Raw genomic sequence first — 12,521 nt, forward strand, 5'->3', positions numbered from 1 at the left:
GTCTTGCAGACGTCCCCATCTGTTGACCCAGGGCTCGAGACGTGGCTGCACGATCCGTTACAGCCATGCGGATAAGATGCCTGTCATCTGGACTGCTAGTGATAGGAGGCCGTTGGGATCCAGCACGGCGTTCGGTATTACCCTCCTGAACCCACCGATTCCATATTCTGCTAACAGTCATTGGATCTCGACCAACGCGAGCAGCAATGTCGCCATACGACAAACCGCAATCGCGATAGGCTACAATCCGACCTTTATCAAAGTCGGAAACGTGATGGTACGCATTTATCTTCCGTACAAGAGGCATCATAACAACGTTTCACCTGGCAACGCCGTCAACTGCTGTTTGTGTATGAGAAATTGGTTGGAAACTTTCCTCATGAAAGCACGTTGTAGGTGTCGCCACCGGCAGCAACCTTGTGTAAATGCTGTGAAAAGCTAATCTTTTGTATATCACAGCATCTTCTTCCTGTCGGTTAAATTTCGCGTCTGTAGCACGACATCTCCGTGGTGTAGCAATTTTAATGGCCAGTAGTGTATGTTAAGGGCCACCGCTACGGAAGTAATACATGTTTCTCAAATAAACCGCTTTCAGCTGCATACGAAATTTTACGGGGACAGCGACCGGTTTTCTTGATTGGAAATCATATCTTCAGCTGTATATACCTTGGTAAAACATTGAAGACCTCATAGGCGAAGGAGGAGGACGCAGCCTTCTCAAAATAAAATACTGTTATCTGCAACAGGCAGGGCGTCATAGTTTAAACCGACCTGTTAATAATAATAATGGTGTGTGACGAGGGCCTCCCGTCGGGTAGACCTCTCGCCTGGTGCAAGTCTTTCGATTTGACGCCACTTCGGCGACTTGCGCGTCGATGGGAATGAAGTGATGATGATTAGGACAACACAACACCCAGTCCCTGAGCGGGTCCTTACGATTGACAGTCTTTCGCGCTGACCACTCAGCTACCGGAGGGCGGACAACCGACCTGTTGAAAAACTGACACGTTAAAAGCGCGTTTACTTCATACCAGGAATCGGCGGACAGCAACCCTCCAATCCCTCTCAGTGCAGGTGATTGGAGGATTGTTGTCCGCCGCTTCATGACCAGCGTCCCTTACCTCAAATTCAGGGCGACTGCTGTGTAGGAGCACAAGAGCACGTGAACACCCTAACTTTCCACACCTTGAAGATTGATTGGTTATTTCTCTTTGAATGCTGTTAAACGTGACGTACCTGCTTCAATCTGAAAGATACACTATGCGATCAAAAGTATCCGGAAATGTGTTACAAGCTCGTGGCGCCCTCCCCTCGGTAAATCTGGAATTCAATGTGGTGTTTGCCACCCTTTGCCTTGATGACAGCTTCCACTCTCGCAGGCATACGTTCAATCAGGTGCTGGAAGGTTTCTTGGGGAATGCAAGCCCATTTTTAGCGGAGTGCTGCACTGAGGAGAGGTGTCGATGTCGGTCGGTGAGACCTGGCACGAAGTCAGCGTTCCAAAACATCCCAAAGGTGTTCTATAGGATTCAGATCAGGACTCTGTGCAGGCCAGTCCATTAATGGGACGTTATCGTCATGTAACCACTCCGCCACAGACCGTGCATTATGAACAGCTGCTCGATAGTTTTGAAAGATGCAATCGCCATCCCCGAATCGCTCTTCAACAGTGGGAAGCAAGAAGGTGCTTAAAAACATCAATGTAGACCTGTGCTGTGATAGTTCCACGTAAAACAACAAGGGGTGTAGGCCCCCTCCATGAAAAACACGACCACATCGTAACACCACCGCCTCCGAATTTTACTGTTGGCACTACACACGCTGGCAGATGAAGTTCACCGGGCATTCGCCATGCCCACACTCTGCCGTAGGATCGCCACATTGTGTACCACGATTCGTCACTCAACACGACGTTTTTCCACTGTTCAATCGTCTAATGTTAAGCTCCTAACACCAAGCGAGGCGTCGTTTGGCATTTACCGGCGTGATGTGTGGCTTATGAGCGCCGCTTGATCATGAAATCCACTTGCAGTGGATCCTGACGCAGTTTGGAATTGCTGTGTGATAGTCTGGATAGATTTCTGTCTATTACACATTGCGACCCTCTTGAACTTTCGGCGGTCTCTGTCAGTCAACAGACGAGGTCGGCCTGTAAGCTTTTGTGCTGAACGTGTCCCTTCGCTTTTCCGCTTCACTATCACATCGGAAACAGTGGACCTAGGGATGTTTAGGAGTGTGGAAATCTTTCTTACAGACGCATGAAACAAGTGACACCCAGTCACCTGACCACGTTTGAGGTCCATGAGTTCCGCGGAGACCCCCATTCCGCTCTCTCACGAGGTCTAATGACTACGTCGCTGATATGGAGTACCTGCCAGTAGATGGCAGCACAATGCAGCTAATGTGAAAAACGTATGTTTTTTGGGAATATCCGGATACTTTTGATCACATAGTGCACGGCACTTAATCTACCGCGGTGCTGTTCCTCTAGACTCCGTGAAACTTGGCGTCAGAATCGCGAGCACACCTTCGGTTGTGCGCGTTTTAAGGAGCTTTTGCGCATGCGCAACTCGCCTAACGTAATTCCCTTACAGACCAAATACATACGGATTTGACAAACAACGTGCTTGGTTCATGATGTACACAGCTAGCCTTTGACACGCAAACATAAGTTTACATCAATGCCACCAGGTGGTAGCACAGTGCGGCAGATTTTTAGCCCCGTTCGCACGGCCTAAATCCTGCTAGGTGATAGCACACTCCTCAGATATGATAATTCACTATTTATATGTTGTATCAGACGTCAGTATTTGTTAAAGTTGTACTGACAGTGGGTTTCTGAATGAGTTATAGTATATTAATTTATGGATTTTATCATACAGTAATCCATTTGAGGTACTGAGAATCTAACGGTCTAAATCACATCACTGCTGATTGTAAGACTTACATTTATTCTGAAATTTGTTGATCTTATGCTGAGTCAGGTTTATCTGTGCCGTAGGCCCACATTGCGTATACGAAAATTCATGAAAAGCTGTATCACTGGTTTCTCTGATATTCACTTAAATGTGGGACCGACGACAGTGTGCTTTAGGCCCTTTTGGCTCTCAGCATCTCATTTGTATTCTAGTCAAGTGACCGTGTTGGTAGACATTACTACCTGAGTTTAATGATTTTCACAAACGGCACTTTGTGTTTGGAGTTGGTTGTTTACTGCGCGGGTATCGGCTTTCGTGTGCAGGTGTAAACATGAATTATGTTGAAGTTATTTTAGATGCTAACAGAAAAGTAAAGCTGGGGTCGTCAGTCGTGTTTGGGTAACTCAGTCTATAGAGCACTTACACGCGAAAGGCGAAGGTCCTAAGTTCGAGCCGCGGTCCAGCACACAACTTTAATCTGCCATGAAGTTTCATAGCAGAGCTCGCTCCGCTGCAGAGTGAAAATCTCATTCTAGGAATAAAAAAATAAATTACCAGGAAAAGGTAGTCGCAAAGGAACTAGGGCTTCCGAGACCAGATCCTTAGACTGAGAGAGTGACGAAATCTAATAAGCGTAACTACAAGCGAACATTTAACAAGGAACTGTACAGTTAGCAAAAGTTGTTGTCTGGGTGCAGCGTAAGAACATGTGATTTTCACCCGGGAAAGAAATTCGTGAACTAATATATCTCTTTGGGATCTGGTTCACTTGTCCGAAAAATGTCAATGCACGAAAACTCCCAATTACAAAAAAGTGCGGAATGGAGAGTTGCGAAAGCTTATACATTATTGCGTTATTGCCCGAAACTGTTTTTAATTATGTACAAAAGAACAAAATTTCACAAAAACAATTGTTTCTTTTGTGAGATAAGTTATGCATCTTACTATTATTATTGTTATTGTGGTGTCACTGCCAGACACCACACTTGCTAGGTGGTAGCTTAAATCGGCCGCGGTCCATTAGTACATGTCGGACCCGCGTGTCGCCACTGTGTGATCGCAGACCGAGCGCCACCACACGGCAGGTCTCGAGAGACGTACGAGAACTCGCCCCAGTTGTACGACGACGTTGCTAGCGACTATACGGACGAAGCCATTTCTCTCATTTGCCGAGAGACAGTTAGAATAGCCTTCAGCTAAGTTAATGGCTACGACTTAGCAAAGCGCCATTAGCCTTAAATAGCTTGTATATAAAGAGTCACTTGTATCGCCACAATCTCCAGATGTCTCATCAAGAACGATGTATACAAGGATGTATTAAAAGTTAAGTATATTCCAAAGATACGTATTTTCTTTATCACATTCATTAAGTCTCCTGTTTCAGACCTCACTCCATCCTTCGTGAGTTAGCGCGTGCATCTTGGCCGCCTCTTTCAATTAGTGTGCGTAGTGTTGGCAAGTCTGCCGACACTACAGTTATTGTCATTGTTGTTATTATTATTATTATAATTATTATCAGTGGCTGTAGTTGCATAAATTTTTTGATAACCATAACTGTTATACAGAAGATGCTATTAATTTCACCTTCTCAAATTTATCTGAATCTAAAAATTTGTGAACACCCAGAATGTATACTCACGAGTTGCCACTGCTAAAATCGATACATTTACTTCCTACATCACCCCTGAAAATTTGTAACATCATCACCGAATGCTCCTGTATTTTCCTTATAATACAGCGTAATTTTTTCTTACTATTGCTAGTATGTAGAAATCATAACCGTAAATTTACATGCAGTATTTGAGAGGATAGACAGCAAAATTATTGGGAACTGATTGTGCAGAATTTGTGCACGTTTATAGCAATAGTGATGTCTCTGTAATGAGGAATAATGTTTTAACACAAATGTTTCTCATCGACATGCTCTGGTACGCCGGTTTCATCTAGAGTACACGGAACAGGCGAAGGAATTCCGATTCCTATTACGAAAAATGAAAGTTTGTTCTTCGAATTACTATAGGCAAATCTTGAAACTTTATTAGAAAAGAGCGGTATTTAATAAAACGTAAATGGAATGCAAAGTTATCATTCAGGCAAACTACAGTCATAAGCTGCCTTGCTGGAAGGATGGTTTGGGATCCAAAAAACGCATGATAGTGAACGGCGACGGCGGCTCGAAACGTGCGGTGCGCCACAGACGCAGACTGGATGGAGCAGTGTTATGCTGTGGGAGCCATTCTCCTGCGCTTGCAGGAGACCTGTGGTAGTAATCGAACACACGCTGACAGCTGCGAACAACCTGCATCCCTTAACGCTTGATGTATTCGTCAACCGCGATGTCATCTTTCAGCAGTATAATCGTCCACGTATTGGAGCCAAAACCGTACTTCAGTGGTTTGAGGAGCACTGTAGTGCACTCACGTTGATGTCTCGGAGACCATATTCGCCTGATCTGAAACCTATGGAAACCATCGGGCACCATCATCGCGTACGCAAATGAGCGGCCCGTTATTTATGCGAATTACATGATCTGCACGTAGACATCTAATGCGAAATACCTCTAAAAATCTACCAACAAACTGTCGGATCACTGATATGCAGAATCAGTGATGTATTTCGTTCCAAAGACAGATATAAAAGCTATTAAGTAGGCGGTCATAATGTTTTGTGGCATGTTCCTGTACGGCTGAGCTAACAATCCACCTATCCTCTCCGGCGCTAGTCACATGGGGTAGTTGCGGTAATGCATGGCATTGAGCACTGACCTTCTGAACCGATCGATTCTATATTCGCACGAGAGTCATAGGGTCGCGAGCAAGGTGAACAGCATATTGCAGAACGATGAATCTCAGCGCCATAATACTGCTACAGTCAGTTCTTACACATGGCATAACATGATCATCTACCAACGAACCGGCATGCAAATTCTATGTCTGAATCATAAATCCGCTGTGTAATCTTTCCTTATACAGACAAGGTAAATGGCGTCCCTCATATCGACTTTGAGCAGTTTTGCTGAAATGCTGATCATTTGTATATCCAAGAATGTAGTACATTTCATGCCAGTTAGACGTTTGTTGTGTGCTGCCTCCATGGTGCTGCAACTACATGGTCCAGGCACATTAATGTGGCCACTGTCTACGTTCGATGTCAACGTGCAATAAACACTCACACGGGGCAGTTGGCAGCACTAGCAGTGGTGGGTACATTAAACTTGGGGGAACGTGGAAAACAGTGCATTCGTTGTCGTAATGCGGAAATGGAGCGATTTATTTGTCGTCCGAAAGGGCATGACCATTGGCTCTCGCGGCCAGTGTGTAAGCATTTCAGAAATGGCTAACTTTGTAAATTCTTTGCGCGTCGCCGTGATTAAAGTATTCTGTAGTTTAAGTATGGTGTGCATGGGAAAATGGCGGTATCCAAAACTAGCACCGAGGCAACTGTGGTGCACCACGGATCGTAGATAGCGCCGGCCGCTGTGGCCGAACGGTTCTAGGCGCTTCAGTCTGGAACCGTGCGACCGCTACGGTCGCAGGTTCGAATCCTGCCTCGGGCGTGGATGTGTGTGATGTCCTTAGGTTAGTTAGAAGTAGTTCTAAGTCTAGGGGACTGATGACCTCAGAAGTTAAGTCCGATAGTGCTTAGAGCCATCTGTACCATTTGGACCATAGATGACAGGAATGAACGGCGGTTGGAGACATGTTTATGGGCGAATGAACGTATAACTGTTGATCAACTGACTGTCCAGATGGACCAAGGGGCTACCAACAGTGTCTCCTCAACGACAGTTCAGCGAACGCTGCTGCGTATTGGCCACCACAAGGTTCAAATGGTTCAAATGGCTCTAAGCACTCTGGGACTTAACATCTGAGGTCATTAGTCCCCTAGACTTAGAACTACTTGAACCTAACTAACCTAAGGACATCACACATATCCATGCACGAGGCAGGATTCGAATCTGCGACCGCAGCAGCCGCGTGGTTCCGGACTGAAGCGCCCAGAAGCGCTCGGGCACACCGGCCGGACCATCGCAAGGCGTGGCTAGTTCATGAACCATTACCGACTCCTGATGATCGACGACGAAGGCTTTAATTTTCACGCTAATACTGCGACAGGACGTCGACTCAGATGCGATAAGTGGCCTTTCGTGATGAATCACGTTTTAAGCCCCATCGAACAGACGGCCGTTGACGTGTACAGCGTGAAACTTCTGAAGGTGAACCCCCTGCATCCGGGAGGGTCTTTTATGGTTTGGGAAGTGTTTTCGTGGCATTCCGTGGGAGATTTCGTAATTCTGGTAAGCACAGTGGCTCAACACAACATGTATGTAAAATTGGCGACCGTGTCCACCCCTACATGCAGTTCATCTTTTCGCAGCACGATGGCATCTATCAGCAGGACAATGCAAAGTGTCACACAGCTGACAGTGTACGTGTGTGGTTCGAAGAGCCCCAGAATGAGTTTACCGTACTCCACTGGCCGCCAGATCCAATAGAGAATGTGTGGGACCACATCGATCGCGCTGTGGATCGTTCTGCATCCCTGTCGGGTTGGGGGTTGTTTGGGGGAGGAGACCAGACACCGAGGTCATCGGTCTTATGGGATTAGGAAAGGACTGGGAAGTAAGTCGCGCCGTGCCCTTTCAAAGGAACCATCCCGGTATTTGCCTGGAGCGATTTTAGGGAAATCACGGAAAACCTAAATCAGGATGGCCGGACGCGTGAATGAACCGTCGTCCTCCCGAATGTGAGATCCCTGTCGGTACCTTCCAGAACGACACTGACTCTCTTCCTTCACGCCTCGAGCTGTAAGAGGTTGGTTATTCAGGCTTTTTGCAGGTGGCCACGTAAATGTCACTCGGCAGTGTATAATGAGCAGCAGTGAAGTGAGAGTCCGCCGTGTCTACGCTTCCCTACTTGCAGTTGGACAGTGTTAACTCCAAGGCGAGTAGAGGTGAGCTGGCTTACCTGCGCTTGCTGGGTGGTGCGAAGGCGCCCTCCGCCCCGTCGGGTCGCCGCTCGTTGGCGCCGCCGTAGTAGCGGTACTGGTTCACCGCGCCTGCAACAGGTGCGTCACCTACTGAATGACCTGTGGGCTGCTGGCCGGCGGCCGCAATGCGGGCAGCGGTCTGCGCGATGTGCAGGGGACGGACAAAAATAAGTAAACACCAAAAACACATTACCGTGCTTAACACGGTGTAGGGAAACCTTTGGCAACCTAAACAACTCCCAGTCGCGTCGGAGTGGGTACACACAGGCCTGTATGGTTTTCTAGTGAATCTTATACTACAGTTGAAAGTTCAGATAACGATGGTGCAGATGGTCATGCAGCCTTCCCTCCACGGTAGACCACAAAGGCTCAACAATATTGAGATCTAATGACAATAGCAGGCACGGGAAATGTGACAATTCATCTTCGTGCTCACAAAACCAGACCTGGAGGATGCAGGCCACTAGAACATAGCATCAACATTGGGGAACAAAACTGAAAATAAAATCACCGTACGGCATAGATAGCTGGTAATCCCCACCCGGAGAATTTCGGCCGCCGGGTCGCAAGTCTTTTCAGTTGACGCCACACTGGGCGATTTGCGTGTCGATGATGATGAAATGATGATGGGGACAACTACGACACCCAGTCCCCGAGTGGAGAAGTCGCCGACCCGTATCGGAAACGAACCCGGGCCCGGTGCATGACAGTCAGACGCACAGATTCCTCAACTAAGGAGGCGGAATGGCGGGAAATTTTTTTTACAATGGGATGGCCCTCATCTCCCAAAGCGGCTACATAATCCTTGGAAGCTATTCGACCTTGAATAGTAACCAACGAGCATTTGGAATACCAACATGTTATTATTGTTGTGGTCTTCAGTCCAGAGCCTGGTTTGATGTAGCTCTCCATGTTACTCTATCCTGTGCAAGCTTCTTCATCTCCCAGTACCTACTGCAACATACATCCTTCTGAATCTCCTTAGTGTATTCATCTCTTGGTCTCCCTCTACGATTTTTACCCTCCACGCTGCCTCCAATTCTAAATTTGGTGATCCCTTGATGCCTCAGAATATGTCAAGTTGTGCCACAAATTTCTCTTCTCCCAATTCTATTCAATACCTCCTCATTATTTATGTGATCATCAATCTAATCTTCAGCATTCTTCTGTAGCACCACATTTCGAAAGTTTCTATTCTCTTCTCGTCCAAACTATTCACCGTCCACGTTTCACTTCCATACATAGCTACACTCCATACAAATACTTTCACAAACGACTTCCTGACACTTAAATCTGTACTCGATCTTAACGAATTTCTCTTCTTCAGAAACGCTTTCCTTGCCATTGCCAGTCTACATTTTACACTCCTGGAAATTGAAATAAGAACACCGTGAATTCATTGTCCCAGGAAGGGGAAACTTTATTGACACATTCCTGGGGTCAGATACATCACATGATCACACTGACAGAACCACAGGCACATAGACACAGGCAACAGAGCATGCACAATGTCGGCACTAGTACAGTGTATATCCACCTTTCGCAGCAATGCAGGCTGCTATTCTCCCATGGAGACGATCGTAGAGATGCTGGATGTAGTGTTTCATTTACACTGAAAATTTTTCTGTGCAAATCAGAATATCTTGATTATTAAATTTATTGTATTTATTTTTTGTTTAATTGATTATTTAATACGGCTTGCCATGCCATTTCCACCTGGCGCCTCAGTTGGACCAGCGTTCGTGCTGGACGTGCAGACCGCGTGAGACGACGCTTCATCCAGTCCCAAACATGCTCAATGGGGGACAGATCCGGAGATCTTGCTGGCCAGGGTAGTTGACTTACACCTTCTAGAGCACGTTGGGTGGCACGGGATACATGCGGACGTGCATTGTCCTGTTGGAACAGCAAGTTCCCTTGCCGGTCTAGGAATGGTAGAACGATGGGTTCGATGACGGTTTGGATGTACCGTGCACTATTCAGTGTCCCCTCGACGATCACCAGTGGTGTACGGCCAGTGTAGGAGATCGCTCCCCATACCATGATGCCGGGTGTTGGCCCTGTGTGCCTCGGTCGTATGCAGTCCTGATTGTGACGCTCACCTGCACGGCGCCAAACACGCATACGACCATCATTGGCACCAAGGCAGAAGCGACTCTCATCGCTGAAGACGACACGTCTCCATTCGTCCCTCCATTCACGCCTGTCGCGACACCACTGGAGGCGGGCTGCACGATGTTGGGGCGTGAGCGGAAGACGGCCTAACGGTGTGCGGGACCGTAGCCCAGCTTCATGGAGACGGTTGCGAATGGTCCTCGCCGATACCCCAGGAGCAACAGTGTCCCTAATTTGCTGGGAAGTGGCGGTGCGGTCCCCTACGGCACTGCGTAAGATCCTACGGTCTTGGCGTGCATCCGTGCGTCGCTGCGGTCCGGTCCCAGGTCGACGGGCACGTGCACCTTCCGCCGACCACTGGCGACAACATCGATGTACTGTGGAGACCTCACGCCCCACGTGTTGAGCAATTCGGCGGTACGTCCACCCGGCCTCCCGCATGCCCACTATACGCCCTCGCTCAAAGTCCGTCAACTGCACATACGGTTCACGTCCACGCTGTCGCGGCATGCTACCAGTGTTAAAGACTGCGATGGAGCTCCGTATGCCACGGCAAACTGGCTGACACTGACGGCGGCGGTGCACAAATGCTGCGCAGCTAGCGCCATTCGACGGCCAACACCGCGGGTCCTGGTGTGTCCGCTGTGCCGTGCGTGTGATCATTGCTTGTACAGCCCTCCCGCAGTGTCCGGAGCAAGAATCGTGGGTCTGACACATCGGTGTCAATGTGTTCTTTTTTCCATTTCCAGGATTGTATATCCTCTCTAGTTCAACAATCATCAGGTATTTTGCTCCCAAAATAGCAAAACTCATTTACTACTTTAAGCGTCTCATTTCCTAATCTAATTCCTTCAGCATCACCCGATTTAATTCGACTGCATTCGATTATCCTCGTTTTGTTTTTGTTGATGTTCATGTTATATCCTCCTTTCAAGGCACTGTCCATTCCGTTCAACTGCTCTTCCTAGTCCTTTGCTGTCTCTGCCAGAATTACAATGTCATCGGCGAACCTCAAAGTTTTTATTTCTTCTCCATGGATTTTAATTCCTACTCCGAACTTTTCTTTTGTTTCCTTTACTGCTTGCTCAATATACAGATTGAATAACATGGGGGATAGGCTACAACCCTGTCTCACTCCCTTCCAAACCACTGCTTCCCTTTCATGTCCCTCAACTCTTATAACTGCCATCTGGTTTCTGTACAAATTGTAAATAGCCTTTTGCTCCCTGTATTTTACCCTACCACTTTTAGAATTTGTTGAGAGTGTTCCAGTCATCATTGTCAAAAGCTTTCTCCAAGTCTACAACTACTAGAAACGTAGGTTTGCCTTTCCTTAATCTTTCTTCTAAGATAAGTCGTAAGGTCAGTATTGCCTCACGTGTTCCAACATTTCTACAGAATCCAAACTGATCTTCCCCGAGGTCGGCTTCTACTAGTTTTTCCATTCGTCTGTAAAGAATTCGCGTTAGTGTTTTGCAGCCGTGGCTTATTAAACTGATAGTTCGCTAATTTTCACATCTGTCAACACCAACTCCACGCCACGTTTCACTCTTGGGAGGTAAGGTCTGCCAGAAGTTGGAAACAGTGAGAAACAAGACTCATCCTGCCAAATGACTTTCTTCCATTCCTCCATGGTAGAGATTTTATGGCTTCGGCTCTATATTTTCCTGTTACGGGCATTTACATCACTGATGAGTGACTTTGGAATTCCAGTTCGCCTTGCAAATCCCTGGCCACCCGTAGTGGCCGAGCGGTTCTAGGCGCTACAGTCTGGAAACGCGGGACCGCTGCGGTCGCAGGTTCGAATCCTGCCTCGGGAATGGATGTGTGTGATGTCCTTACGTTAGTTAGGTTTAAGTAGTTCTAAGTTCTAGAGGACTGATGACCTTAGAAGTTAAGTCCCATAGTGCTCAGAGCCATTTGAACCATTTTTTTGCAAATCCCTGCCTACGGAGCGGTCTTCATGTTGTTTTGGAGCTAACAGGGCTCGCGTCACGATCACTCAAGACGCACATTTGTCCCCGCTGTTACTTAGCGGATGATGTTTATCGGATTTCCCTGGTGCAGTATAAGTATCCGATACGATGCATCGGAAACATTAAACACTTCGGCTACTTTGGTTACAGAAACACTCGACATACGAGCACCAACAATATGGCCATGTCCCAATTCATTTAGCTCCGACATAATCCACTGACGACTACACAGAACATTGACCTGACCAGGACTGATACTCGCAACGTACTGAGGATACTGTACAGATTCCGTTCGTGGTGAAACTTATCAGCGCAGCCTTGACTACCATCTGCCTTTATGTTGAGAAGCATGGATTTCTCGTGGTGTTTACATATTTTTATCCAACCCCTGTACCTCTATCATAACAGCCGACTGATTGTCAGTCGAACATTGGAAGGGGGCGATGTTGTCAGTTCGCGCTGAGTATCGCATACCCTACGGTTGCAGAAGCAAAAGCTGTGCCGTTCTCTTCTGGATACATTC

General features: G+C 47.2%; 1 protein-coding gene across 2 annotated transcripts in view; it reads right to left on the minus strand.

Annotated features, from left to right (window-relative positions):
- Window positions 1–12,521, minus strand: part of LOC126234788 (uncharacterized) — a 282,904-nt gene that overhangs the window by 85,721 nt on the left and 184,662 nt on the right. For both annotated transcript variants that reach the window (XM_049943537.1, XM_049943536.1), the window contains exon 4: window positions 7,886–7,976. In XM_049943537.1, coding sequence (XP_049799494.1) covers window positions 7,886–7,976 — 91 coding nt within the window. The remainder of the gene's footprint in view (window positions 1–7,885; window positions 7,977–12,521) is intronic.

The sequence above is a fragment of the Schistocerca nitens genome, chromosome 2 (assembly GCF_023898315.1).
Source record: "Schistocerca nitens isolate TAMUIC-IGC-003100 chromosome 2, iqSchNite1.1, whole genome shotgun sequence".
In the NCBI taxonomy this organism is placed as follows: domain Eukaryota; kingdom Metazoa; phylum Arthropoda; class Insecta; order Orthoptera; family Acrididae; genus Schistocerca; species Schistocerca nitens.